The 27,948-nt window shown below is 40.7% G+C and overlaps 2 protein-coding genes across 4 annotated transcripts in view; both read left to right on the forward strand.

The window, feature by feature from the left end:
• l2hgdh (L-2-hydroxyglutarate dehydrogenase) overlaps positions 1-4,418 on the forward strand; it is a 28,010-nt gene extending 23,592 nt beyond the window's left edge. The window contains exon 11 of one of the 2 annotated variants that reach the window (XM_067991645.1): positions 3,343-4,418. In XM_067991645.1, the coding sequence (XP_067847746.1) occupies positions 3,343-3,538 (196 nt within the window). In that variant the 3' untranslated portion in view covers positions 3,539-4,418. Of the gene's footprint in view, positions 1-3,322 lie in introns of both variants that reach the window. The other variant, XM_067991646.1, reaches the window with a different exon arrangement.
• Positions 4,419-24,916: 20,498 nt separating this feature from the next.
• The window catches only part of sos2 (son of sevenless homolog 2 (Drosophila)), a 98,541-nt gene continuing 95,509 nt past the window's right edge, over positions 24,917-27,948 (forward strand). For both annotated transcript variants that reach the window (XM_067991651.1, XM_067991653.1), the window contains exon 1: positions 24,917-25,600. In XM_067991651.1, coding sequence (XP_067847752.1) covers positions 25,523-25,600 — 78 coding nt within the window. In that variant the 5' untranslated portion in view covers positions 24,917-25,522. The remainder of the gene's footprint in view (positions 25,601-27,948) is intronic.

The raw sequence follows: 27,948 nt of genomic DNA on the forward strand, positions 1-27,948 counted from the left end.
GTAATAGTGGAACCAAGTGAGTGAAATCTCTCTGAGCTGGACAACGGAGGAGAGGCGTTAGAAGAAGCTGCGGTTGACCATGTCAAAGGATGCAGAGAGGTCAAGAAGGGATATTCCACTGTGCTCATAGTCACAGAGAATGTCATTTGTGACTTTGATTATGGCTACTTCAGTGCTTTGGCGGGGACAGAAACCTTGCTTTTGAATCTCTGTGTTAACATTGGAATCCATCTATTTGAAGACTGACAAATCCCCAGGACCTGATTGTTTCCACCCCATTGTTTTAAAGGAAATAGGTGAGGAAATTGCAGATGCTTTAGCCATAATCTTCCAAAGTGCACTCGATTCAGGAGTTGTCCTTTTTAGATTGGAAAATTGCAAATGTAACTATATTATTTTTAAAAAGCTGAGAGAGAGAAACCAGGAAATTATAGACCTGTTAGTCTAACATCTGTTATGGGTAAGTTATTGGAATCTATAATTAAGGACAGAGTGACTGAGCACTTAGAGAAATTTGAGCAGATTAGAAAGAGCCAACATGGATTTGTAAAGGGTAGGTCATGTCTAACGAACCTAATTGAATTTTCTGAGGAAGTAACTAAAGTAGTAGACAAGGAATGTCTATGGATGTAGTTTATGTGCACTTTCAGAAGGTCTTTGATAAGGTGCCACATAAAAGACTGTTAGCTAAAATTAAATCTCAAGGTATTGAAGGCAAATTATTGACCTGATTAGGAAATTGTTTAGGCAGTAGAAATTAGAGAGTAGGGACAATGGCTACATACTCGAATTGGAAGGAAGTGACTAGTGGTGTCCCTCCAATGATCTGTGCTGGGGCCTCAACTATTCACCATATTTATTAATGACTTAGTTAACACAATAGAGAACGATATATCCAAGTTTGCCAATGACACAAAGATTGGTGAATAGTAGTGTAGACGGAAGCATAAAATTACAAAGAGACATTGATAGATTAAGTAAGTGGGCAAAACTGTGGCAGATGGATTTCAACACAGAAGTGTGAGGTCTAGCATCCGCAGTATTTTGCTTTTGTTTGTGTTTAATTCACTGCCATTTCTCTTCCAGGAATGCCTAGAAGTTGTGTTCTTCTCTCCAATGGGATTTTATCTCAAACTTATTCCAGTTCTGACGAAAGGTCATTAACCTGAAATGTTAACTCTGTTTCTTTCTCCACAGGTGCTGCCTGACCTGCTGAGTATTTCCAGCATTTTCTGTTTTTATTTCAGATTTCCAGCATCTGCAGTATTTTGATTTTGTTTAAGTGAGAAGTCATCCATTTTGGACCAAAAAAGGATGGATCCGAGTATTTTTTTAAATGATGAAAAGCTAGGAACAGTGGCGATCCAAAGAGGTTATGAGGTCCATCTACACAGATCACTAAAATGTAGTAGTCAGGTGCAAAAAAAAAAATCAAAAAGGCTAATGAAACGTTAGCCTTTATAACTACAGAGCTAATATAGAAAAGGGAGGAAGTTTTACTATAGCTATACAAAGCCCTGGTTAGACCACATCTGGAGTACTGTACACAGTTCTGGGCACAGCATCTTGAGAAAGGATTTGTTGGCCTTGGAAGGAGTGCAGCGCAGATTCACCAGAATGTTACCGGGGCTCCAAGGGTTAGATTACGAGGAGAGATTACATAAACTAGGCATGTATTCCCTGGAATATAGAAGGTTAAAGGGTGATTTGATTGAAGTTTTTAAGATTTTGAAAGGAATTGATAGGGTGGACAGAAATTTTTTCTGCTGGTGGTGGAGTCTAGGACATAATCTTAATCAGAGCCAGGCCATTAAGGAGAGAATGCAAAGGGTGGTAGAAGTGTGGAACATTCTCCCACAAAAAGCAATAGATGCTAGCTTAATTAATAATTTTAAATCTCAGATCGATAGATTTTTGATAGCCAAGTGTATTAAGGGATATGGAGCCATGACGGGTGATGGAGTTAGGATACAGATCAGCCATGATCTCGTTGAATGGCGGAACAGGCTCGAGAGGCTGAATGACGTACTCCTTTTCCTATGTTCCAGCTATAGAAAGAACGTGTATTTATGTAGGAACTTATCACTTGACTCTGAAACGTCCCAAAGCGCTTCAAATTAATTATTTGGAAGTGCAGTTACTGGTTGTTGTTTAAGTGAACATGGAAACCTTTTTGCGCACAGCAAGGTTCCATAAACAGCGATGAGATGAATGACCAGGCAATACATATTTGGTAGTGTTCACTCAGAGAAGAGTGTTGCCTAGGCTGGAAGAGCTTCCCTGCCTTTATTCAAATAGCATCAAGGAATCTTTAACATACATATGAACCACTGGAACAGGCAGACAGGGCCTTGGTTTAATTTCTCACCTGAAGGACTGCACCTTCTCAGTACTGCATTGAAGTGTTAACCTAGATCATATACTCAAGTCCTGGTGAGGAGCTCGAACCCACAGCCTCTGATTCTGAGGCACGAGTGAATAATCTTGACTTTGCTGGTTCTCTCCTGAACCACTAAATTAAGGTGCTTACAATGGTGGAGTACTGCAACTTCTGGAAGAGAGAAGTTTGGAGAGATTCATCCCATCTCAGAAAATGAACTGTCTGTGATAGGTATCTACACATTACCATAATATTGAACTATATTCTGAGTCTATGACCCAAATTGTCCTGCTGTACCAGCTATAAGGGGACAGTAGAAAAATAAAATGGATGAAAAAATGAAAATAGTTGCTACGGGGATAGGGCGGGGGGAGTGGGACCAGCTGGATTGCTCTTGCATAGAGCCGGCATGGACTCTATGGGATGAATGGCCTCCTTTCGTGCTGTAACCTTTCTATGATTCTATAAGACTAAAAGTACAAAGTAATAAATGGAGTTTCTCAATACTGCATTAAAGGAGTTCACTGTATGTTAATTAATATGTGGTTCCATTTTTTTGATGCTGTTTGTCATTTTTTTTATGTTGGTTTCATTTGGTTTTGTGAAATTATCTTTGCCATCCTGTTAACATAAGCTGTTGTAAATTCACTTTCAGGATTTGTAAGGTTAATTCACAAGAGTCATTGTAAACAGTGCGGAATTAATGACCCTAGTCGTAGCTCAGATTAAAAATCTTAATGCTGATTTAAAGTCTGTAGCCAAATGCTTCTACTTCCTGGCAACTTTCTGCTAAAGGAAAACTAAGACTGATAATTTGGTTCAATCTGTTGCATGAACTGATTAGAACACAGTATTTAAATTGGAAATGAATGTAATTTCTCCATTTAAAAGTACTTAAAGTTATTCTCATTGTTTTACTGCTATACTTTAAATAACCTCTAGGGTATGCTGTATTTCTGCAGAGGGCCGTCTGGAGTAAGAGCCCAAGCATTGGACAGAGATGGGAATCTAGTGGATGACTTTGTGTTTGATGGAGGCTCTGGAGCTATTGGGAGCCGTGTTCTTCACGTTCGAAACGCCCCTTCTCCTGCAGCAACGTCCTCCCTAGCTATTGGTGAAATCATTGCTGATGAAGCAGAAAAAAAATTTACTTTGTAGTATGTTACATTTTTTATGCTTTATAAAATATTGGTAAATTGCACCCACTACAAAATATGGCAACATATTTAAAACTCAGGTTGAAAACTGGGCAAGTCAGAGAAATATCTGAATTATCTGTGTTTACATGTGCTTCCTCTTTTTTTCACTTCTTCTCTAACATTGAATCCTACAGATTTGTTTGATTAAAATAGTTTGAAATAATCTTTAAAAAAAAAGTTTCCAATTTTTTTTCCCTCTGATCTTGAAGCAGTTTATTCCTTAAATACATTCCAAACTTGCTGGGTGCCCTCCTAGTTCCTTGCCCAAGTGAGCATTATTCACGGATCAACCTTGATGGTGAATATTGGTAGGCTATTGGATAATAGAGGCATCAGAGCTGAGCCACTCCTTTCCTCGTCTGACATGCACACATGCGTACATCCACTAAATATTGCTGAATAGCAATCCGAAGTGAGAACCCTGAGGAATTATCCCTCTGTAGCTCAAGGTCACTGAGGCCAATTGTAGCACCCATACCGCTGTCCCAGCTGAAGTAAGATAACTCAGCACAGAGCAGGAAATCAAACCTGGGACCGTCCTGATCTGTATGATTCAGCTACTCACTGGATAAACTTGCTGAACCATTGTTCAGTTCCACCTTTTGTAATATAAACAAATACATTTGAAACAAGTGTAAGATACACAAACCAGGAATAGGGTATACCGGAGGAAGGTCTGTGATGTTCAGTGATTTGATGGGTAATAGTCAAGCAGAGGAATGTGGAAAGATATAATTTTGCACTTAAAACTATTGTCCAAGTATTTAAAATAATCTTAAATAGTCCATGCACTGAATCATTTACTTGCAGCAATGTTAATTGTCTTTTCAATGAAAAATAAACCTGAGTTGGCTCATTATCAGGATCTTCCTCCAACCACCTAAGAGTACTGTTTGCAATATATGGTTTACAGAAGTGGATGAGGTTACTTGGCCTGTCCTACACATCAGAAGCAGAAGGAATTGTGATGGTGGAAATTCATTCTTCACCGATCAACAACTAATGTCAAAGATCATATTCATCCACACACCAATATTACCCCCATCACATTGTATATCAGCAACCAGATTATGGCATCACTCAGATAGAGTCAACCTTAGAATTTTGAGGGGATCCCGATGTAAAGCTAGTTGTGATGGGCATTTACCCATCCTACCCCTTTCCAATCCACACCTGGATTTTTTTAAAAGAACACCCATCACATCACCACAAAAAGATGTTTCAAACTCTATTACTTTCATTTGAGTTTAAAAACAGAATTTTATTTTAGTCTGATTAATAATTCAGTCATCTGAACTTTTTTCCTGATAAATTCCTTAATTGTGCTGTCATACTGGCCAATTTGTATTAAATAGCAACCACAGCTAATGCAGATAGATTTTCTTGGTTCTTAGTTGACCTAATAGGTTTTGATCAGTTTCCATTTTGGAAAGCTGCATTCTGCAATAGTTACAGGTGCTGACATGGTCAGGAAAATACTGCACTATGCAGATGTTTAGACATTTTTCCTGCAGTCTTTACCCAAGGTAAGATTTCTTTGAGATGTTCCAGTCTATTATTTCAAAAAGCTTTTTAGTTCCGATGTTGGCTCCAAATAATCCAAATATTTACCTTGTCTATTATTTTTTTTTCCTCAATGTTCCACATTGCCTCCTCAATTATTCTGCTGAAACATTGGGGGCGCAGGGGAAATTCAAAATTTTGCTGAGACTTGAGTTTCTGAAAGGAGTCATCATTGTGATGTCAAACAAACTATTCCAGTTAAATCTTTGTGATAAAAATGCATTTTTATCTAGATTTAGCTTGGTATTGGCTTCTTTAACTGTACCATTGTATATAAGAGGTTAAAAGGCAACTTTACTTGCTCAAATCATGTTCATGTTTAACTCAATACAATATTGTGACAATAGTTTGGTCACTTGGCAGTTTGTTTGAGGGAGGAGCTAAACTCAATTCATACAACTGATTTGTCCAAGTATGTATCTGGTAGTTTTTTTTGAATGTAACAAAGTTATTTAAATAACTTTTTGGATCCAGTTACTCTTTTGGGATATTTATTATCCTGTACGTAAATCAATGAGTTTGATCTGGTGTCTTTGAAAAGCAACTGACTAGAGCCTCTGGAAAGAATAAGATAAGCCAGACAATTTCCATAGAGGAAATGACTATAATTTTTTATGTAGTTGGGTTTTTTTAGTCATAGTTTTAGTCATAGCTATAATACAAAGAGCTAGTAAAGTTTAAGAACTACTGAAAATGTTCTGATTCTTCTCTCATTTGCCGAACAAACTTATTAAACAGTAAAGGCCTTAAACAAGGTGTAGTGTTAGTCTGTCACTTTTGAAGATAATGAGGATACAGAGTTGAACCAATAGCTGAAGCAATCTTAAAGGGATTTCTGTTTGTTATCCTTAGTGTGCTATGAATTTTACCTAGATATCAGGGCAAGTAAAAATATTCTAGGAAGTGGGAGTAGGAAGTAAGGTTCACCTATGACAGTACCTATGAGACAAAAGCCAAAAATATCTAGGGTGTAAACATTCAAAACAACAATCTGGACAGATCGGAGGGCATCTTACAATACAGGCCTACCAATGTCTCTGAGATCATCATAGTATGCTGCATGTTCCACAATTGTGACATCCAAAAATACATAAGAATGGAGCAGATGGAGGAAGTAGCTAAAGACAACAAGGAACGAGAGATTCCCGCTGAACCATCTTTCCAGGCATTGAGAACCATATGTCAAGCCCTCATTGATGAAACTTACACCAATGTGTCCCATCTGTCCAATGGATTAACAGTCCTCCATATGTACACAGTGGTTAATTGCACCCTCACCAATATTGACCTCTGTAGTAATTTAGCTTCCATGGATCAAATGAATTTCATCTGTTTTTACGTTATTCTATATTATCCCCCAAAAAACTCTTGACACGGTTGAAATAAAATGCAACCAGATGTTAAGCCTTATTAGTGATTTGATGTATGTGTCTCATGTTTGTTGCCTAGCTGCTTTTCCTTGTGCTCCTTCTAGGTACTCCCCCAGTAGCAGGAATAAATGATGTGGCTAGCTGTTGGATATCAGTGGAAGCATCTTGGGATTGAGATAGCCTTTTGCTTCCTTGTGCTGAATCATGAGCTGACCCTGCAACTAGCTCCACCACAAATAGTGCTGCAATAGCTGTCTGGTCCTGTGCATTTTTGCCACAGCTTCTGTCATTTGAGCTAGGCTGCCACGTTGAGAGGCAGCAGCTTTGTCTGTCTGTTCCAGTCTTGCCCTTGCTGCTCGGCATGTCTGGAGATCTCCAGGGAAGCAGACTTCTAAGCAACAATCATTGCAGTATAGTCCTGCTTAATAACTATTTCCATTCAATTCCTCTGCATATTCGAACTGGATAAGATAGTGTCTTGGAGATTGGAAGCTAAGAATTCATGAGAGATAATCAAGCAAAGCTTTGGACTTCTGTCATTGAGGCCTTGGCAGCTGCAGAGGGCCATGTAGTTCCATACTGGACTGCAGTTCTAAGCGAGTGAGTGAATGTGTGTGTGAGAGAAAGAATAACAAGAAGGGTATGTGCTAGTCCTGAGCTCTGGGGAGGCATCCAGATTCACTATGGCCCATCCCGCTATGTTGTAGGCCCTACTATGTCCAGCATAGCCTGTTCATATTAACTGAGGGGACTAAAATAAAAGGGACCTCCTCGATGTCTGGTCTGCTCCTCCTGTTGTATGCCACTTTGTCCTGCAAGCAAAAAAGTGGTGATGAAATGTTGAAAGATTTTAGAGCACATGGATGAGTAACAAACAGAGGAGCATCCTGCATTCTAACTCGTGTCCAAACAATTGAATATGCATCGTGCAGAGTATGCATTAAGAGGTCACCTTTGTAAAATGTCATGCAACAACAGTTTCAGTTTTAAATGGCAGTAATATAGTGTGCCCTGCTGCAGTATGGATAGGCATATGAAGTTCAGAAGAGGTGTTTTGTGAAAGATAGAATTAAATCTCAGTAAGGGTGTAATGGGATGTGAGAAAAAATATGCATTTTTGTCTATGTTTTCATTTTAGCGGCTGTCTCTAAAACTCAGTCATTGTGCTTAAGAGAGTTTAACTGCCATCTAAGCCAAAATCTTGTAACTTGTACCACCCTGAGATAGCCTTGCAAGATTTGTGGTTGTGAACCCCTCATAACTAGCCTGAGAAAATGTCTAACACACAATTTTCAAATACACAGAGGCCTTGTGATTGGTTCAGTTTGTATTTGACTGACAGTTCCTTTTTAATACGTTATAATCCAGAGGTTGTTGGAAAATTCCTCGAGAAAATAACTCTTGAGATTTCAAAGAAGCCAATAGGAATCTGTTAGTTGCTTTCATACTTTGCTCATGTACTTGATACAGTGCAGTGTTGGATAGGATTCATTTGGCAGATGTCCTGAGGCTATTATCTTTCTTCCTCATGTGCTCTGCTTCATTGTTGGCTAGATTTTCCATCCATTGACTCTGGTAACCACCTCTGGTCAAACAGCCTGGCTGGGCATTTCTTCTATGAGGAGTGTGTCCTTGGATGCCAAAAACATCAAGTCTGCTTTTGCTGTATTTCTTCCAACAGAACCTCCTAAGCTCTATTGAAAACTGAGGTGTTATGTCTCTTTGTCTATCCATGATTCCTTCTCTACACAACAACAATGAAAAAGCCTCTTTTAAATAGCAACTTCAGTCTTTACGAACTGCAGATGTACGATATTTGCTGACAGTGTACTCCTGCAGGCAATCTCAAATCAGGCCAGAAATACTCAGTGAACATTTAATGAAGCCAACCTCGGAAAATCCTGCATGATTGGCCCAGTGAGATAGTGGTTAATGCTAAGCACGCAGATTGCTGATCAAAACCTTTTAGCACCTATATTGGATTGTTCTTTGCTCTTGGTGAGCAAGTTAATGACTTTTGAAAGCTGCCATCAATAGAAGAAGAAGGAACATAGGCCTGAAAATATGAATGAATAGTTTTGGCTTTTAAAGAGAGACAAGGGATTGGAGAAGGAGTTATTAAGAGTAGGATTGAAATGGCAGAAGGTTCTGCCACTGAAGGTGTAACAGAGGGGTGCAGGGTTAGAGGACCATAGGGCAATGGTGGGGGATGTAAGGCTAGTGAAGGTCGAACAGATAGGGTGGAGCTCAGGACAGTGGCAAGGTGATAAAGTTGTGGATCAAGATTTAAGGTAGGACAGAGCTGAGCAATGTTGCAGAGATTCTTGGTAAAGGATAGGATATGAAGTTTGAAGCTCAGCTCTGAGTCATACAGAACACAGAGGTTGCATGCATCCTGGTTCAGCCTTACCAAGTGAATGGAGATGGAATCGATAGCAAGGTTGTGGAGTTTTTGATGTGGACTATGAACTATGGCTTTGGTCTTCCTGATGTTCAGTTGGTGAAATGCTAGCTTATGCATGATTTCAATTCAGGCAGGTAGCCTGACAACACAGAGGTGATCATGGAGTTGAGAGAAGTGGTGGAGAGGTAATGTTGGGTGTTATCAGTATACATGTGGAAGTTGGTCCCGTGTTTACAGATGACAATGCTGAGGGAAAGCATGAAGATAAGGAAAGAGAGAGGGCCAAGGACAGATCTTTGTGGAGCTCCAGACGTGACTGTGCAGGAGATAAAAAGGAAGACTATAACAGAATAGGGGGAAAAGGCAGGAAAATTGAATTAGAATAAACAGCTCCACTTGAAGAGTTAGCATCAGCACAGGTATGATTGGCCATGTCACAACATATCAACACCATCCGGAACAAAGCAGCCCACTTGATTGGCACCCCATCCACCACCTTAAACATTCACTCCCTCCACCACCGGCACACCATGGCTGCAGTGTGTACTATCTACAAGATGCACTGCAGCGCATTTCTAGGATCTGCTGAGAAGAAAAATGGAGATGGACTGTGTCGCTGCATTGCCATTTTTTTTTTAAACGGACCTCATAGAAATGGCTGGAGTTATGTCAACAGTGGGGCAGGATCCCAGTCATGTGTTATACAACATTTAGAGTGAAATAATGTTTTAAATAAACACTTCTAAGCTGGCCTGCACTTTACTGGGTTAGATATTGCTTCTAGCCCTTTCCACTGATGGTACTCCCTTTTATTCTAGTACTAAAACTGCAGGAATATCTCATAAGCTCCTACAGCCAGCAGTATAAAGTACCTGATGTACACAGAAGTGTTTAAAGATGGCAACAAGCCCTTACAGTTAATCTTGTACTCCAATATAATATATCTAGCATATAATATCTCAGTAAAGGAAGATACAGTTGTGATACTGGATGGGCTAAAAATTGATAAAGAGGTACTTGAAAGGCTAGCTGTATTTAAAGTAGATAAGTCACCTGGTCCGGCTGGGATGCATGCTAGGTTGCTGAGGGAAGTAAGGGTGGAAATTGCGGAGATACTGGCCATAATCTTCCAAACGTCCATAGATATGGGGGTGGTGCCAGAGGACTGGAGAATTGCAAATGTTACACATTTGTTCAAAAAAGGGTGTAAGGATAAATCCAGCAACTATAGGCCGGTCAATTTAACCTCAGTGGTGGGGAAACTTTTAGAAACAATAATCCGGGACAGAATTAACAGTCACTTGGACGAGGGTGGATTGATTAGGGAAAACCAGCACGAATTTGTTAAAGGCAAATCGTGTTTAACTAACCTGATGGAGTTTTTCGATGAGGTAACAGAGAGGGTAGATGAGGGCAATGCAGTTGATGTGGTGAATATGGACTTTCAAAAGGCGTTTGATAAAGTGCCGCATGGTAGGCTTATCATCAAGATTGCAGCCCATGGTAAAAAGGGGGCAGTAGCAACATGGATACAGAATTGGCTAAGGGTCAGGAAACAGTAGTGGTGAACGGTTGTTTTTCGGACTGGAGGGAGGTGTACAGTGGTGTTCCCCAGGGGGCAGTGCTGGGACCACAACTTTTGTTGACATTTATTAATGACTTGGACCTAGTGGACAGGGCACAATTTCCAAATTTGCAGATGACACAAAACTTGGAAGGGTATTAAAAAGTGAGGATACTGATAGACGTCAAGAGGCTATAAACAGGCTGGTGGCATGGATAGACATGTGGCAGATGAAATTAACGCAGAAAAATGCAATGTGATATATTTCGGTAGGAAGAACGAGGAGAGGCAATATAAACTAGAGGGCACAACTCTAAAAGGGGTACAGGAACAGAGAGATCTGAGGGTATATGTGCACAGATCATTGAAGGTAGCAGGGCAGGATGAGAAAATGGTTTAAAAAGCATCCTGGGCTTTATAAATAGAGGCATAGAGTACAAAAGTATGGAAGTCACGATGAACCTTTATAAAACGCTGGTTCGGCCACAACTGGAGTATTGTGTCCAGTTCTGGGCACCGCACTTCAGGAAAGATGTGAAGGCCTTTGAAAGGGTGCAGAAGAGATTTACTAGAGTGATTCCAGAGATGAGGGACTTTAGTTTTGTGGATAGAATGGAGAAGCTGGGGTTGTTCTCCTTGGAACAGAGACGGTTGCGAGGAGATTTGATAAGAGATATTCAAAACCATGAAGGGTCTAGACAGAGTAGATAGAGAGAAACTGTTCCCATTGGCAGAAGGGTCAAGGACCAGAGGATTTAGATTTAAGGTGATTGGCAAAAGAACCAAAGGTGACATGAAGAAAAACTTTTTTACACAGCAAGTGGTTAGGATCTGGAATGCACTGCTCGACGGGGTGGTGGAGGCAGATTCAATCACGGCCTTCAAAAGGGAACTGGATAAGTTCTTGAAAGGAAAAAATTTTGCAGGGCTAGGGGGAAAGGGCGGGGGAGTGGGTCTAGCTGGATTACTCTTGCAAAAAGCCGGCACGGACTCGATGGGCCAAATGGTCTCCTTCCGTGCTGTAACCTTTCTATGATTCTAATTCTGAGTCCCTGTATTTATTTTCACCATCAGTTTATTTACAAAAATGAGCCCTTTACATCTGCATTTTTTCTCGTTTTTTGTTTCATTACATGGCATCCTCCTTACTGTAAGGTAGCCTGTACCATCCATTTTTCCATATCTACTGTTGTTGCTCCAAATTGATACACAGAGAATCTAACTAACATAGAATTTTTAGTGCAAGTTACAGCTTATAAATTTTCTTCCAATATCTATGGATGGAATTTGGGTGCTATTCTGTTTTTTTTTGTCAAAATGAAGGGGATCTGTATTTTGTCATGTTTAAATAGTGAACTTAATTATTAAGTGAATTATTAGTGAAATTATTAAGATGAATTTATCTTGAAAAAGATCCATTTTCAATCCTCCTCCTTTTGCTCGACGTCTTCAAAACTTTTCTATGGTTTAGTTTTATGTAATTATTATGACTTTAGCAAATTATTAAATGATTTCGAATCAAATACATAATAGAATGTTAGAATAGAAATATATGAAAGCTGACTGATTTTTGAACTGCAGCCTATTTTTAAAGTTCATACAAAAGCTAATGGAGGAAAAAGTGACTCAGAAACATGATGTAATTACTGAGTTGTGCAATAACTGTATGTGCTGTATTCACTTTTGAGAACAACACAACAAGAGGTCAATAAGCTTCCTGTACTCTTCATGATAAGGTCAGTGAATACCTCCAGGGATATGTTACAATTTATTTACAAGTCTTCAACAATTAACAATAGCATTTACCTAACACATTTTGCAACAGGTTTTGTTTTTTTATTTACCACACGATGCAATTATAAAAGTTGCACATTTAAGATAAAGTAATTATTTTTGCTAATGTCTTAAGAAAATTGAAGAAAATGCCATCATGTAATTTTAATTCTAACACACGATTTGAAATAATGCTTCACAAAATTGCAGTTTACCTGTGTGCCCATAATCACACGTGCTGGTTATCATTCTGTTTATACTAGCAAAGCATATGCAGTGTGCCATTCATTAATTGATTCTTCTCACTGATGGTCATATCTGCCCTACATTCTATAGGTCATCATATTTAGACTATCAACTATCCTTCATTTAGTGAAATGACATATTTAAGGATTGCTGCTTGTGACTACAGAATAACTACTGTTATTATGGATTTAAGGAATTATTTAAATAAGGATCAAGGTGCAATATGTTGCACAGTCATTTGTTCCACAACTTTAAAGGGCTGTGTCTCACATTTGACTGATTTAAGATGTTAAGAGGTACATTAAATTTTGACGGGTAAATTCCTATTCAATTGGCACTAAACTGCTAACATAGTTCTATCCAGTAACTAGCAGCAGAATATTAAACTGATGAGTGCAGGTTTCAATTCTTGTTAGGAGTCACCAGGCACAAGCAGCATCGTGAGCTGCACAACTCATCTAAAACATGAAAATACACTGCCATGATCATCCTGTCCTAACTGTATCCCATCAAACAGTGGTTCTTTCAGTTGAAAGTAAGGGGTTTCAACAGCAACAACTGCTTATTTGCAACACAATCAAGGTAGGCAGATGAGTGGGTGTTCACATACCCAGCCAAGTAAGATCTTCCAACAGCTGTTGTCCCAAGCCGCTCAGTTTCCTCAACTATGTGACAGACATTTCCATTTAATGTGTTGAAAGAACTTATGCAGGATAGTTTCCAACCTGCTATCTGGACATCCAAGTCCAAGGCCGTGTACAATGATTACTTATTGGCAACTGCTGAATCCAGGTATTCAGGTACCTGTCTTGTAGAAGCAATCTGGCCGACATCACTCTGTCACTCAGCACCCTGGAGAAAAAGACAGACAACTATATTTCCATTGGAGTTTTTTTTTATCCATTCATGGGATGTGGGCGTCACTGGCAAGGCCAGTATTTATTGCCCATCCCTAATTGCCCTTGAGAAGGTGGTGGTGAGCCGCCTTCTTGAACCGTTGCAGTCCATGTTGTGAAGGTTCTCCCACAGTGCTGTTAGGTAGGGAATTCCAGGATTTTGACCCAGCGATGATGAAGGAATGGCGATATATTTTCAAGTCAGGATGCTGTGTGACTTGGAGGGGAACGTGCGGGTGGTGGTGTTCCCATGCGCCTGCTGCCCTTGTCCTTTTAAGTGGTAGAGATCGCGGGTTAGGGATGTGCTGTCGAAGAAGCCTTGGCAAGTTGCTGCAGTGCATCCTGTGGATGGTACACACTGCAGTCACGGTGCGCTGGTGGTGGAGGGAGTGACTGTTTAGGGTGGTGGATGGGGTGTCAATCAAGCAGGCTGCTTTGTCCTGGATGGTGTTGAGCTTCCTGAGTGTTGTTGGAGCTGCACTCATCCAGGCAAGTGGAGAGTATTCCATCACACCCCTGATTTGTGCCTTGTAGATGGTGGAAAGGCTTTGGGGAGTCAGAAGGTGAGTCACTCGCCACATAATACCCAGCCTTTGACCTGCTCATTTAGCCACAGTATTTATGTGGCTGGTCCAGTTAAGTTTCTGGTCAATGGTGATCCCCAGGATGTTGATGGTGGGGGATGGTAACGCCGTTGAATATCAAGGGGAGATGGTTCGACTCTCTCTTGTTGGAGATGGTCATTGCCTGGCACTTGTCTGGAGCGAATGTTACTTGCCACTTATCAGCTCAAGCCTGGATGTTGTCCAGGTCTTGCTGCATGTGGGCGCGGACTGCTTCATTCTGAGGGGTTGCGAATGGAACTGAACACTGTGCAATCATCAACGAACATCCCCACTTCTGACCTTATGATGGAGGGAAGGTCATTGATGAAGCAGCTGAAGGTGATTGGGCCTAGGACACTGCCCTGAGGCACTCCTGCAGTGATGTCCTGGGGCTGAGATGATTGGCCTCCAACAACCACTACCATCTTCCTTTGGCTAGGTATGACTCCAGCCACTGGAGAATTTTCCCCCGATTCACTTGACTTCAATTTTACTAGGGTTCTTTGATGCCACCCTCGATCAAATGCTGCCTTGATGTCAAGGGCAGTAACTCTCACCTCACCTCTGGAATTCAGCTCTTTTGTCCATGTTTGGACCAAGGCTGTAATGAGGTCTGGAGCGAAGTGGTCCTGGCAGAACCCAAATTGAACATTGGTGAGCAGGTTATTGGTGACTAAGTGCCGCTTGATAGCACTGTCGACGACACCTGTAGGGGGTGGTGGTCTGTGTCAGCTTCACCTCTGACTACTGAGCGGTCCGAATCGCTCCCACTCCCTGGGTTCTAGACCTTGGACTTATTTGGGGGTTGTGACAAAAAATGCAGCAGACAACTAGTTTTGGTACAAGAAAAGAAACTGGGTTTATTGAAATCACAAATGAACTTATAACATTAGGATAATACTGAGATACAAAGTACACTTAGTTAAGAATGGGGAACACACGGCATAACGAGGGAAAATCACCCTACTAATCCCCTTACCCTTGTCCCACCCCCAAAACCTAACTAAATTGAACTAGGAGAGGTCAGGAATCATGCTCACCAAACCAGGGTTCCTTGACAGTTCGAAATCCAGCCAGGTAAGCCGGTTGCAGTTTTGGGGTACACTCTTTGTGTCCTCTGGGCCCTGCCGTCCCCACGTGGCCCTGGTCTGTGGAATCTGCGAAGGTTCTTCAGTTGGATAGAGTCTGTTGGTACGGTAAGGCGCAGTTGTGGGTGGACGATCTTCGTGCAGGGCTGTGGCTGCCTTCTTGCTGCTTCAAAACTGCTGTTTTAAAGCTAAACTGCTTAGAACCTGCTCCAAAACCAAAAAAACCCCTTCATAACTGGTCCCCAGTTATACTGACTTTCGAATTTCTTATCTGATTCCCAAAACAAGGTTAGTTCTTTGTGTTCTTCAGGTGATTGTTGGCTTCCTGCTTTTAGTAGTTAGTAGCGATAATTTATGCAAGGTTTTGATGGGCTTTAGTTTCGTGTAAGCTGAAGTCTTTCTCTGGGTTGATTGTTTTAAAGGGAAGAATGCGTATTCTGTCTACTCTCATTGTCTGGTTTTCAGGAACAATCCACTCTGTCGCAACAAGTCCAGGCATGTCTTGCAGGGATCCATGTTTTAAAACTAGCAGTTGATACGTCTTCAAATAAAATTCCAAAAGTCATATCCTCGTTGATGATATGAAAAATGTGGGAATTTTGAGAACCCTTCACACCTTCCATCACTTTTCTGATTGAGAGTAGACTAATGGGGCGGTAATTGACCAGATTGGATTTGTCCTGCTTTTTGTGGACAGGACATACCTGGGCAATTTTCCACTTTGTCAGGTAGATGCCAGTGTTGTAGCTGTACTGGAACAGCTTGGCTGGAAGCGCGGCTAATTCTGGAGCACAAGTCTTCAGCACTACAGCCCCGATGTTGTCGGGGCCCATAGCCTTTGCTGTATCCAATGCACTCAGCCGTATCTTGATATCACGTGGAGTGAATCGAATTGGCTGAAGACTGGCTTCTGTGATGGTGGGGATCTCAGGAGGAGGCCGAGATGTATTATCCACTTGGCACTTCTGGCTGAAAATGGTTGCAAACGCTTCAGCCTTGTCTTTTGCTTTCACAAGCCGGGCTCTGCTACAATTGAGGATGGGGATGTTCACAGAGCCTCCTCCTCCCGTTAGTTGTTTAATTGTCCACCACCATTCACGACTGGATGTGGCAGGACTGCAGAGCTTTGATCTGATCCGTTGGTTGTGGGATCGCTTAGCTCTGTCTATAGCATGCATGTATCCTGTGTTGTAGCTTCACCAGGTTGGCACCCTCATTTTTAGGTACGCCTGGTGCTGCTCCTGGCATGCTCTTCTACACTCCTCATTGAACCAAGGTTGATTCCTTGGCTTGTTGGTAATGGTAGAGTGAGGAATATGCTGGGCCATGAGGTTACAGATTGTGCTGGAATACAATACTGCTGCTGCTGATGGCCCACAGCACCTCATGGATGCCCAGTTTTGAGCTGCTAGATCTGTTCTGAATCTATCCCATTTAACATGGTGGTAGTGCCACACAACATGTTGGACGGTGTCAGTGTGAAGACGGGACTTTGTGTCCACAAGGACTGTGCGTTGGTCACTCCTACCACCATCAACATCCTAGGGGTCACCATTGACCAGAAACTTAACTGGACCAGTCACATAAATACTGTGGCTACAAGAACAGGTCAGAGGCTGGGTATTCTGCGGCGAGTGACTCACCTCCTGACTCCCCAAAGCCTTTCCACCATCCACAAGGCACAAGTCAGGAGTATGATGGAATACTCTCCACTTGCCTGGATGAGTGCAGCTCCAACAAAACTCAAGAAGCTCGACACCATCCAGGACAAAGCAGCCCGCTTGATTGGCACCCCATCCACCGCTCGAAACATTCACTCCCTTCACCACCGGCGCACTGTAGCTGCAGTGTGTACCATCTACAGGATGCACTGCAGCAACTCGGCAAGGCTTCTTCGACAGCACCTCCCAAACCCGCGACCTCTACCACCTACACGACAACACGACAACGCAAAATCGTCGAGCAGAAATTGATAGCCAAGTTCCGCACCCATGAGGACGGCCTCAACCGGGATCTTGGGTTCATGTCACGCTACACGTTACCCCACCAGCGAACAAATGTTATCTGTTTTTAATATAATGGGTCATTTGCTGGCTCTCTCTGCCTTCCGGATGTTTCTGCCTCTCTCTGTGTTTTTTTTTCTCTGTTTTTTTTTCCCTGTTTGTTTTTTTGTTGAATGTGTATTCGGGGGTTCTGCAGGTGACACCTCTCTGTCTGAACACGGTGATTGCCTTGGCAACGGGCAGTTGCAGGGGCAGTCTGTAAACACCATGTATTGTTCAATATGTATAAATGCGTAGGCTTCAAGGAGCTCTTGAAACATTTGCCTGAGGAAGGAGAAAATCTCCGAAAGCTTGTGAATTTAAAATAAAATTGCTGGACTATAACTTGGTGTTGTAAAATTGTTTACAATTGTCAACCCCAGTCCATCACCGGCATCTCCACATACAAAGACAAGGACAGCAAGCACACGGGAACAACACCACCTGCACGTTCTCCTCCAAGTCACACACCATCCCGCCTTAAAAATATATCGCCGTTCCTTCATTGTCGCTGGGTCAAAATCCTGAACCTCCCTACCCAACAGCACTGTGGGAGAACCTTCACCACATGGCCTGCAGCGGTTCAAGAAGGCGGCTCACCACTACCTCCTCAAGGGCAATTAGGGATGGGTAATAAATGCTGGCCTTGCCAGCGACATCCACATTCCATGAACAAATTTTTAAAAATACTGCCATGGACAGATGCATCTGCGACAGGTAGATTGGTGAGGAAGGGGTCAAGTAGGTTTTTCCCTCGTGTTGGTTCTCTCACCACCTTCCGCAGGCCAAGTCTGGCAGCTATGTCCTTCAGGACTCAGCCAGCTCGGTCAGTAGTGTTACTACCGAGCCACTCTTGGTGATGGACATTAAAGTCCCCTGCCCAGAGTACATTCTGTGCCCTTGCTACCCTCGGTGCTTCCTCCAAGTGGTGCTCAACATGGAGGAGTACTGATTCATCAGCTGAGGGAGGGCGGTAGTTGGTAATCAGCAGGAGGTTTCCTTGCCCATGTTTGACCTGATGCCATGAGATTTCATAGGGTCTGGAGTCAACATTGAGGACTCCTAGGGCCACTCCCTCCTGACTGTATACCACTGTGCAGCCACCTCTGATGGGTCTGTCCTGCTGGTGGGAGAGGACATACCCAGCGATGGTGATGGAGGAGTCTGGGTCATTGGCTGAAAGGTATGATTCTGTGTGTATGGCTATGCCAGGCTGTTGCTTGACTAACCTGTGGGTCAGCTGTCCCAATTTTGGCACAAGTCCCCAGATGTTAGTGAGGAGGACTTTGCAGGGTCGACTGGGCTTAGTTTGCCTTTGTCTTTGTTGTGTCCGGTACCTAGTGGTGCGATGCAGGGAGGTCCGTCTAATTTTATTCTTATGACTTTTTGTCGTGGCATTGTACAACTGAATGGCTTGCCAGGCCATTTCAGAGGGCAGGTAAGAATCAACCACATTGCTGTGGGTCTGGAGTCACATATAGGCCAGACTGGGTAAGTACGGCAGGTTTCCTTCCCTAAACGGCATTAGTGAACCAGATGGGTTTTTATGACAATCCGGTAATGGTCCAGATTTTATTTAGTTAACTGAATTTAAAATCCCCAGCTGCCGTGGCAGGATTTGGGTTCATGACTCCGGATTATTAGTCCAAGCCTCTGGATTACTGGTCCAGTAATATAATCACTATGCTACCGTACCCTAAAGTTCTCTAGCGGGAGATCACCGAAACCCCTGGAGAAACGGAGTAAATTGCTAAAAATGGCCTTTTACACTATTTCTCTGGAGGGTCGGTCAAATTACTCCCAAAGTTATGGCAGGAGAACCCCATGGAAATTCAGGGCCAGAGTGTCTTGTAGTATCAATATTGGGTTGTAATCCAAAAGAGAATCTTGCTGTGTCCAATTGCCAGTTATCTTCATCCTAGCTAAAGGGGGACTGTCCAAAAGCAAAAAAGTAGGGAAATCTTAGAGGTTGGAACGTTTATTTTGTTTATTAAATAGGTAAAGTGTGAAAAATGTTTATTATCTTATGTACTTTTTTAATAGCTTTTGGTACTGCATGTCAATGGTTAACTTTTTATTTTTTCTTGTCTTCTTCTCCATAAAGCCTTGTTTGCTCATTTCAACAAGCAATAGAAATTGACAATCAGCTTCATATAAAATTAAGGATGCATTTTATTTGTGTATATGCTCAGATCCAATATGGCACGGATGCTTGTCTGTAAATTATCTTTGACCATGGTTATTTTGTAAAGGAAAAGAAAGAACTTGCACTCGTATAGCACCTTTCACATGCTCAACTTCCCAAAGCGCTTCATTGCAATGAATGCTTTTCAAATGTAGTAACTAATGTTTTGTAGGTAAGTGCAACAGGCAATTTGCACACAAGGTCCCACTATCAGCAATGTAATGAATGACCAGTTATTCTATTTTGGTGATGTTGATTGAGGGCTGAATGTTGGCCAGGACACTAGAATAAATCCCTGCTCCTCTTAAAAATGTGCCACGGAATCTTTTACATCAAACTCTACGGGCATTTAGATCTTGGTGTTATGTCTCATCCAAAAGACGGCGACTCCGACAATACAGCGCTCCTCAGTACTGTATTGAAGCATCAGTCTGGATAGTCGTGGAATAGATCTTAAAGCAACAAACTACTGACTTCAAGGTGAGAATGCTAGCACTGAGCTAAGTTGACAAATCTGTATAACGTAAACAAGTAATGTCTCAGTATCATAGAGCAGTAAGATCCAGGTTCACAATGCGATTCTTCATATAACTTCCCAACATCTCAGTTTGGTTGTCTTGAGAAGGGGGAGAAGTACCTTACCTACAAGCCATAGGTAAGGTACTTTTCACCTTTAGGGCTATTTCTTTCTCCTCTTCTCAAGGGAGGAAAAGTTAAATGGTGAATCTTCCTGAGTCTCTCATTCACACCTTATACTAGTTAACTCTACTAATGTTGGTAAGTTGCCTGTCCTTCCACTTGGGAAAGATGTAATGAGGAGGGCATAACAAAATGGAATCCAAAAATATAAATGAATATACAATATTGAAGCAATGCTTTTGGTGCATTTTCTTATCCATTATAAACATCTAAAACTGCATTAATCTTTTAAAGCTGTTCCCTATTGGCTGCAGTCAGCGGTTTTAAAAACACAACCTGTTGAATCGGTGATGGACTTGAAGGAGATTTAAGTGAACAAATCATTTATTGTGCTAATCAAGTGAATAAAATAGCTCTAAATAACAATGATTCTATCAGTTAATGTGCCTTGTTGGTATTATTTATTAACCTCCCAAAGTTGGTATTATAACATCAGACCCAAAACCTAAACAAGTCTGAAAACTTTTTTGATTGTTCAGGCCATGGGTGAAATTTAGTAGAAAATCTTTAAAAGCCAAAGAATGCTACTGATTTTTTTGATTTTGTTAGAAGTTCTTATGGGCCTCTGTAGCTTGCACTATATTAAAAAGGAGTGACTCAATAAACACATGTTTCAGATACAAGCAAATCATTTAAAGAACTGAAAAGAGGAACCAGTAGCAAACCACATTATTTACAATATAATCAGACATGATGAGAAGAAGAAAAACTTGCAATTATATAGTTGTATACAACCACAGTACATTCCAAAATGTTTCATAGCTAATGAAGTATCTTTTAAATGTTACCATTATTGTATTGTAGGGAAACATGGCAGCCACTTTGCACACATGGTCCCACAAACAACAATGAATGACCAAATAATCTGTTTTAGTTGGTTGAGGGATAAATATTGGCTGGGACAACTGCCTGCTTTTCTTTGAAAAGTGCCATGGAATCTTTTACTTCCACCTGAGAGGGCAAATGGGTCTCGATTTAACATCTCCTCTGACCTCTGCACCTCTGACACTCGTGTCAACCTAAATTATGTGCTCAACTCTCTGGAGTGGTGCTGTACACTCACAAGCTTCTGACTCAAAGGCAAGAATGTTACCATTGAACTAAGGCTGACACTTTGTTAGAATGCAGCTAGAGAGAAAATTTGTAAAGGTCACTGCGGAAAGTATTGATCAATACGAACACATGAAAATAACGGGCAGGAAAAGACCAGCTGGTCCATCAAGCTCACTCCATACTCATGACGACTGGAGTATCATGACTAGACACTTCCTACTCCAATGCAGCTACGTAACCTCCAGGGAGAGGCAAAAAAAAGAGAAACCCTGGGCCAATAAGAGAAAAAATACACTGGAAAATTCCTCTCTGACCCCTGACCCCCTCTGGTGTTCGAAACCAGTCCAGGAGATCACAGGGACCATGTGTTATCTGTTAATCTACTTACCTTCTATATGATGCAATCTCTACCTCTGCCAAGAACTGGTCCAGCTCCCTCTTGAAGGCATGCAAAGAGTTAGCACACATCGAATCAGCCGGCAACGCACTCCAGAGGCTCACTACCCACTGTGAAAAGAAGAATTGCCTAACATCCAGTCTATTTCTACTTTTTGGTAGTTTAAATTCAAGTACTCTGGCCCTCCACAATCTGTAAAACTGGAATAATGTATCAATAGGCATGCTATCCAGCCCTTTCATTATTTGTAAACCTCTATCAGGTCCCCTCTAAGTCTACGCTGATCTAGAGTAAATAGATCCAGCTCTTTAAGTCTATCTGAGTAACAACAACAACAACTCGCATTTATATAGCGCAGTTAACATAGTAAAACATCCAAAGGCGCTTCACGCAACGATTTTCAAACAAAATTTGACTCCGAGCCATATAAGGAGATATTAGGACAGGTGACCAAAAGCTTGGTCAAAGAGGTAGGTTTTATGGAGTGTCTTAAAGGAGGAGAGAGAGGCGGAGAGATTTAGGGAAGGAATTCCAGAGCTTAGGGCCTAGACAACTGAAGGCATGGCCGCCAATGGTGGAGCGATTAAAATCGGTGATGTGCTAGAGGCAAGAATTGGAGGAGTGCAGAGATCTCGAAGGGTTGTAGGGCTGGAGGAGATTATAGAGATAGGGAGGGGCGAGGCCATGGAGGGATTTGAAAACAAGGATGAGAATTTTAAAATCGAGGCGTTCCTGGACCAGGAGCCAATGTAGGTCAGTGAACACAGGGGTGATGGGTGAACAGGACTTGGTGCGAGTTAGGATACAGGCAGCATAGTTTTGGATGAGCTCAAGTTTATGGAGGGTGGAAGATGGGAGGCCAGTGAGGAGAGCATTGGAACAGTTAAATCTAGAAGTAACAAAGGATTGGATGAGGGTTTCAGCAGCAGATGAGCTGAGGCAGGAGCAGAGATGGACGATGTTACGTAGGTGGAATTAAGCGATCTTAGTGATGGAGCGGATGTGCGGTCGGAAGCTCATCTTGGTCAAATAGGACACCATGGTTGCAAACGATTTGGTTCAGCCTCAGACAGTGGCCAGGGAGAGGGTGGCTAGGGAACGGAGTTTGTGGGGGTCTGCGGTCTTCCCAATATTTAGTTCTTTAAGCTAGGAATCATTCTCATAGCTCTCCTCTGAACCTTTTCCAAGGTCACCGTATCACCCACTATGTGAGGGGACCAAAACTGGGTGCAGTACTCCAGATGCGGATTAAACAGCGACCTTTATAATGACAGAATGGTGTTCTTTGATTTATACTGAATGGTTCTATTAATACAATCCAATACCCTGTTAACTTTAGCTACAGTTTCTCTGTAGCTAAGGCTAACTGGGCCAGATGTTGCACCAGCTATTTACAGTAACAACGTTTTTACATTATCATGAGAAATTACATAAAACTTCAGCCTCCAAAAAAACTTTTTTCTATTTCCTATGCTTTATGGCTTGTCTCAATGAGATTGCTTAAATTATAGAACTGAAAAGAAAAGTTTAAGTAAGAAGTATGGTCATAGGGCTTGAAACAACAATGCATTATTAAGCTTCTATTTCAAGGCGAATCAGTGTTTCTGAATTAATTGGGACATCATAACAAATTGAAGTACTATGATAGAACTATAATATTATAAGAAATCTGGTAACAGTATTAAAATTGGTAATTATTTGGATATTTCATACATGAAAATATTTATTTACCTCATCAAAGGCGGCATCAAGTGTTGTTCATGATTCATTACCATTATAAGTGACATGACACCCCCTCAATATGACCAAATATACTAACTCTGAGACTTCCCTTAGAATAGATTGTGAATAAAAGCTGGAAATCAATTAGTAGTAATTGTAATTACTTCTGTCCAACTATATGAAGATCACTCCTCACTTCCAATAATTGATCTGGTGGCTTAACATTGGATGTTTGTTTTGTCTCATTTTATTCTTTCTAAAATACTGTGTATTGTATCACAGTTGAATGCTATGTATATGTTTTTATTCTTTGAGGATCTTTATAAGATTATTATAATTTACTTAGAATGGCTCCTGTAACATATTTAATGATGTGATTAGCTACTGTTCTGGATATTTGCGGATGTGAAAAGTTGTGTCTTTTCTTGTAGCGTATGCTTTGTGTAAACTGTACACCCCACAATAAAGATACTCCTTTATTTGTACAGCACATTCTCAATAGGTGATATCGCCACATTCTTTGGCATATTGCTGATGTCTGTATACGCCTAAAGCTGCAGCCAAGGCCACTATTGCCCTCATTAAAATGCTGCTGCTCTTTCTTGGCAAGATTATATCCTTTGGGCCCTAAGCTCCTACTCTTAAGCAGAAATCTCCACAATGAGATGTCAAGTGATTAAACGATGATAACTACCATCGAGGGCACCATATAACTAGACCTTGTGAGAATTCAAGAAGCATTTGGATGAGCACTTGAAATGCCATAGCATACAAGGCTACGGACCAAATGCTGGAATATGGGATTAGAGTAGACAGGGCTGATGGCCGGCGCGGACACGATGGGCTGAAGGTCCTCTATCCGTGCTGTATAACTCTATGACTCTATGACTCTATGAATCTACCTTCCGTAGAAATAAGTCCTCAAGTAATCCAGCTCGAACTTTAGATGTAAAAAAATATAAAACATAAAGTAGGTTGTATAATCAAAATATTCTGACCAACAATTAAAACAATTTTCAATCTATGAGGAGACTGATATGCATAAATTTATTTTTGACGAATATTTATTTTGTGAGTTATACATTTAGTCTTGTTTGTAAAATAAATGTAATACCATTAATAGGTGGTAGAACCACAAGCGTTTTTCTTATGTCATAAACTGCAAGTGTGAACCTCCAGTGACTTGGATTAAATATTTAGTCTCACAGCTATTTATTATCGTCTAGATTTTCTTTTTAAAATCTAGTTCGCTCTCTATACAAAAGGTATAATGAGCGCATTAGGAATTTGACACAGGGTAAGAGTAATGCTGCAAATTGTGACATTATTTTACAGCAAGGATTATCTGGAAATAAAATATTCAGTGTATATATATATATATATATACGCGTGTGTGTGTATATATATATATGTATATGTATATATATAGATAGATACACATAGAATACAATATATCGAATTGCTGTACATATTTTTTTATATATTTCTTCGTAATTAACATTATATATTTCTAAGATGGGAGAAATGGGTTACAGGTATTTTAACCCCCCGGAAAATATCTGAGCAACAAAATATAGCGGCTTGGTTTCGGCAACGAGTGAGTTAAAGTGAAGTGCAAACCCCACATCTTTACTGTCCGCTCCTGCTATCCTCAGCCTCGATCCTCAACTCTTTCCGCATTTGGCAAGAGTGCGTAAGGAGGGGGCCGCCCAGTCCGCGCGTGCGCACTGCAGCCTCTGCGGTAAATAGAATGTCCCGGGAGCGCGAGTGACGGGTTGTGATTCTATTTGGTTTTTTTTCAAAAAAAGAAATGGGTCAGGGAGGCAGCGAGTGAGGATGGAGCGGCGCGCCGACACCGCGAGGCCCGGGGATCGCCACTCGCTGCAGCCACGGCCGCACTACAGCCCCAGCCGAAAAGTCTTCTAAACAGCAGAGAGCTTTGTGCTTTTCTTCAATGGGTGATCTTTTTTTTTATGTGCGTAGTTAACATTAATGCCATTGTTTGTCCAACCAAGACTTGACTCAACTGGGAGGAGACTAATTCCTACAGCAGCAAAGCGGAGTGAAGTTAGACCCGTGCCGTGTGGGGAATTATCCAGGGATGTCTATGAACTCTCGGCTCAGCCGCCGGATCAATAATTTCTCGTTTTTCTGCTCGCCTTTCCGTCTGTGGCTGCCATGCTAAATAATGTAAGAGCTGCGAGGACTCGCACTTGATATGAGTAATTACTTGAAATAAAAACAAACGGAGGGGAAATATTTTTGTTTTGTGAGGCTCAAGTGTGGTCGCCGCCGGTTGGAGCCGAGGCCGATGCCGAGTGTTGTGTCCAAGAGCCATGCAGCAGCCTTATGATTTCTTCAGTGAGGAGAACAGTCCGAAATGGCGGGGGCTGTTTGTACCAGCTTTACGCAAGGTAATGATACATTATGCATATTTTTATTTTTTAAATAATGCAACGTCGATATTTGGGAAAGGGAAGGAAGATAATGGTGGAAAAGTGTATGTTGGGGTGCAACTTGTAGTACGCTACAGATTCGCTCCGCGTCACTGGTCTCAAGTGTAATCACGTAGTCTGAATTTGTAGCAGGTACAAGTGAAGTATTTATATTTGAAATGGAATTATACAAAACGATTTTTGGCTGCAAAAGTTAGATTGTTATTGGCCAATAACAATCAATCAGTAATGTATTCCTTTATCAAATTGCTTCTGGCTTGCTTCTTTTGATGCATGTAGTTTACTCCTGATAATTTAAAGTCGTTTTTGTGATTAAAATTGAAATTTCCAATAATCTGAATTCACTATGTGAAAATTTAGTGCTAAAATTGAATTATTAGATAAATTGAATTAGGTGTAAATTACATTAGGCAAATTGCTGGATTTCATTTGACCTCCGGTGTAAATCAAAGTAATCCAGATAATGAGTAGTTTTCTTTTTTTTCCTTAAAACTCGATTTTCCCCACGAGAACATTATAGACGCACCAATTCTTATTTCTTTGTTTTGAATATAATTCCATAAATAATCTAGTACTGTCATTTGTAAGTAAAATATACTATAGATACACCTATACTATACACAATTCAGTTTTAAATTACTGGTGTCAGGTATATCTTCTAAGTACATGTAACAATTTTTGAATACGTTATAGCCAGTAGGATCGATCACTTGAAACGTACATTACCCAAAGTGTTCAATGAATTTAACACTGGGAATCATAATGCTATGTTAACAATCAAGTACCACATTACCAAAGGTACTATTGTTGTTGAACAAGTGAAAAGTGGACAAGCATTTCTGTTTGGGGACTTGAGCCGAACAAAGAGATAACTTTTTCCTACAAAACTAATGAAATCTATAATTTGCTCTTTTTAAAACTGTTGCCTACTACAGAATTACTAAAAGATGTGTTTCCAGTATGAATGATAGATTATGATTTACATATAGAATTCTACTTCTATTAATTCCTAGACAGAAAATATCACAAGGACAAGTTTTAAGTGAAAACATTGAATTTATATGTTGTGTTTTTTTCTTCACAGGAGTATTAATCCTTTGGTATGATCTTGGTTAAAACATAAAAGTATGCATTGTAACTTTTTGCAATTATTTTAATGCAGATGCTTTAGAGCTTTGTATTTCTGTACTAATAAATTTAGCAATAGATGTGCCAGAGTGGTTGAAGATTAGCATTTCAGCAATGATCAATAAGAATTGCAATATTGCTACTGAACATACATATCATATTTCATGATAGGTAGCAGTGATATCCTGTATCATTTATAATTGTAGTCTGTCATAGAAAACAAGCCCTTGTGACGTTTTCTGTCTGGGAATTAATAAAATTAGAATTCTATATGTAAATCATAATCTGTGTTGAGGGTTCACAATTAGTCACTTAAGAAGGGGGTTATATTACAAATTGCCCATTATACTGCAGCAGTTAATTTTTTTTTAAATATAGGTATGTCCAATTTATCTCTCAAAGTAACAGTTGCCCTATAAGCTCTTATTATTTTTCCATAAAAAATACAATAAGCTTTAATTAATTAGGATCTTAGTATGTGACTTTTGTGGGTACACAAGAAGTGGAATTTAGTGAATACATGCCTACTAATATCTGTGTGATGATGTCCCAAAAAGAAAAGGGAATATAGGAATTACTGGTCATTTATAGCTCGAGTAAACACTTCAAGGTGCAATTTAAGCAATTTTTTGTGCAATTACGTAAGAATGTAAATTCCAGCATTTTAAGTGTTCAAGCAATTTATTTATTACTTAACCCTTATGTTTTGGGATATTTTATGTTCTGTAATATTTTTAAATAAAATTAGAGCACTGCCCCATCGAATAGAGTAGTGTATTGCAGGCATTTCTTTCTCACAAGGGACTTCCTTCCTCATGAAGGAAATATAATATGCAGTTATCAGTGTGATATGTGTTTTAATACTGTGTGTTCCAAATAGGGCAGTGCAATTTTATTTAATTCTGCCCTGTAGAAAAAGAGGCCCATCACACTACAGGCACTGATTTTGCACCTGTAAAATGTGATCTGGAATAGTCAGACCCAAATTATGCTGATATTTCCTGTGTTGTAGCTTAATGACTTTACAGGCCCATTCATACCTTTGGACTGCCAGTCACATTCTAATATTGACAGAATGTGGAGGGGAATGTGGGATCGACTGATAAAGATTTAAAAATGAAGTTTTTTTAAATTTAAAAAAAATGCTTGTGATCCAGTGGATTGCCTGGGAACTCAAC

The sequence above is a fragment of the Heptranchias perlo genome, chromosome 10 (genome assembly GCF_035084215.1).
Source record: "Heptranchias perlo isolate sHepPer1 chromosome 10, sHepPer1.hap1, whole genome shotgun sequence".
Taxonomy (NCBI): domain Eukaryota; kingdom Metazoa; phylum Chordata; class Chondrichthyes; order Hexanchiformes; family Hexanchidae; genus Heptranchias; species Heptranchias perlo.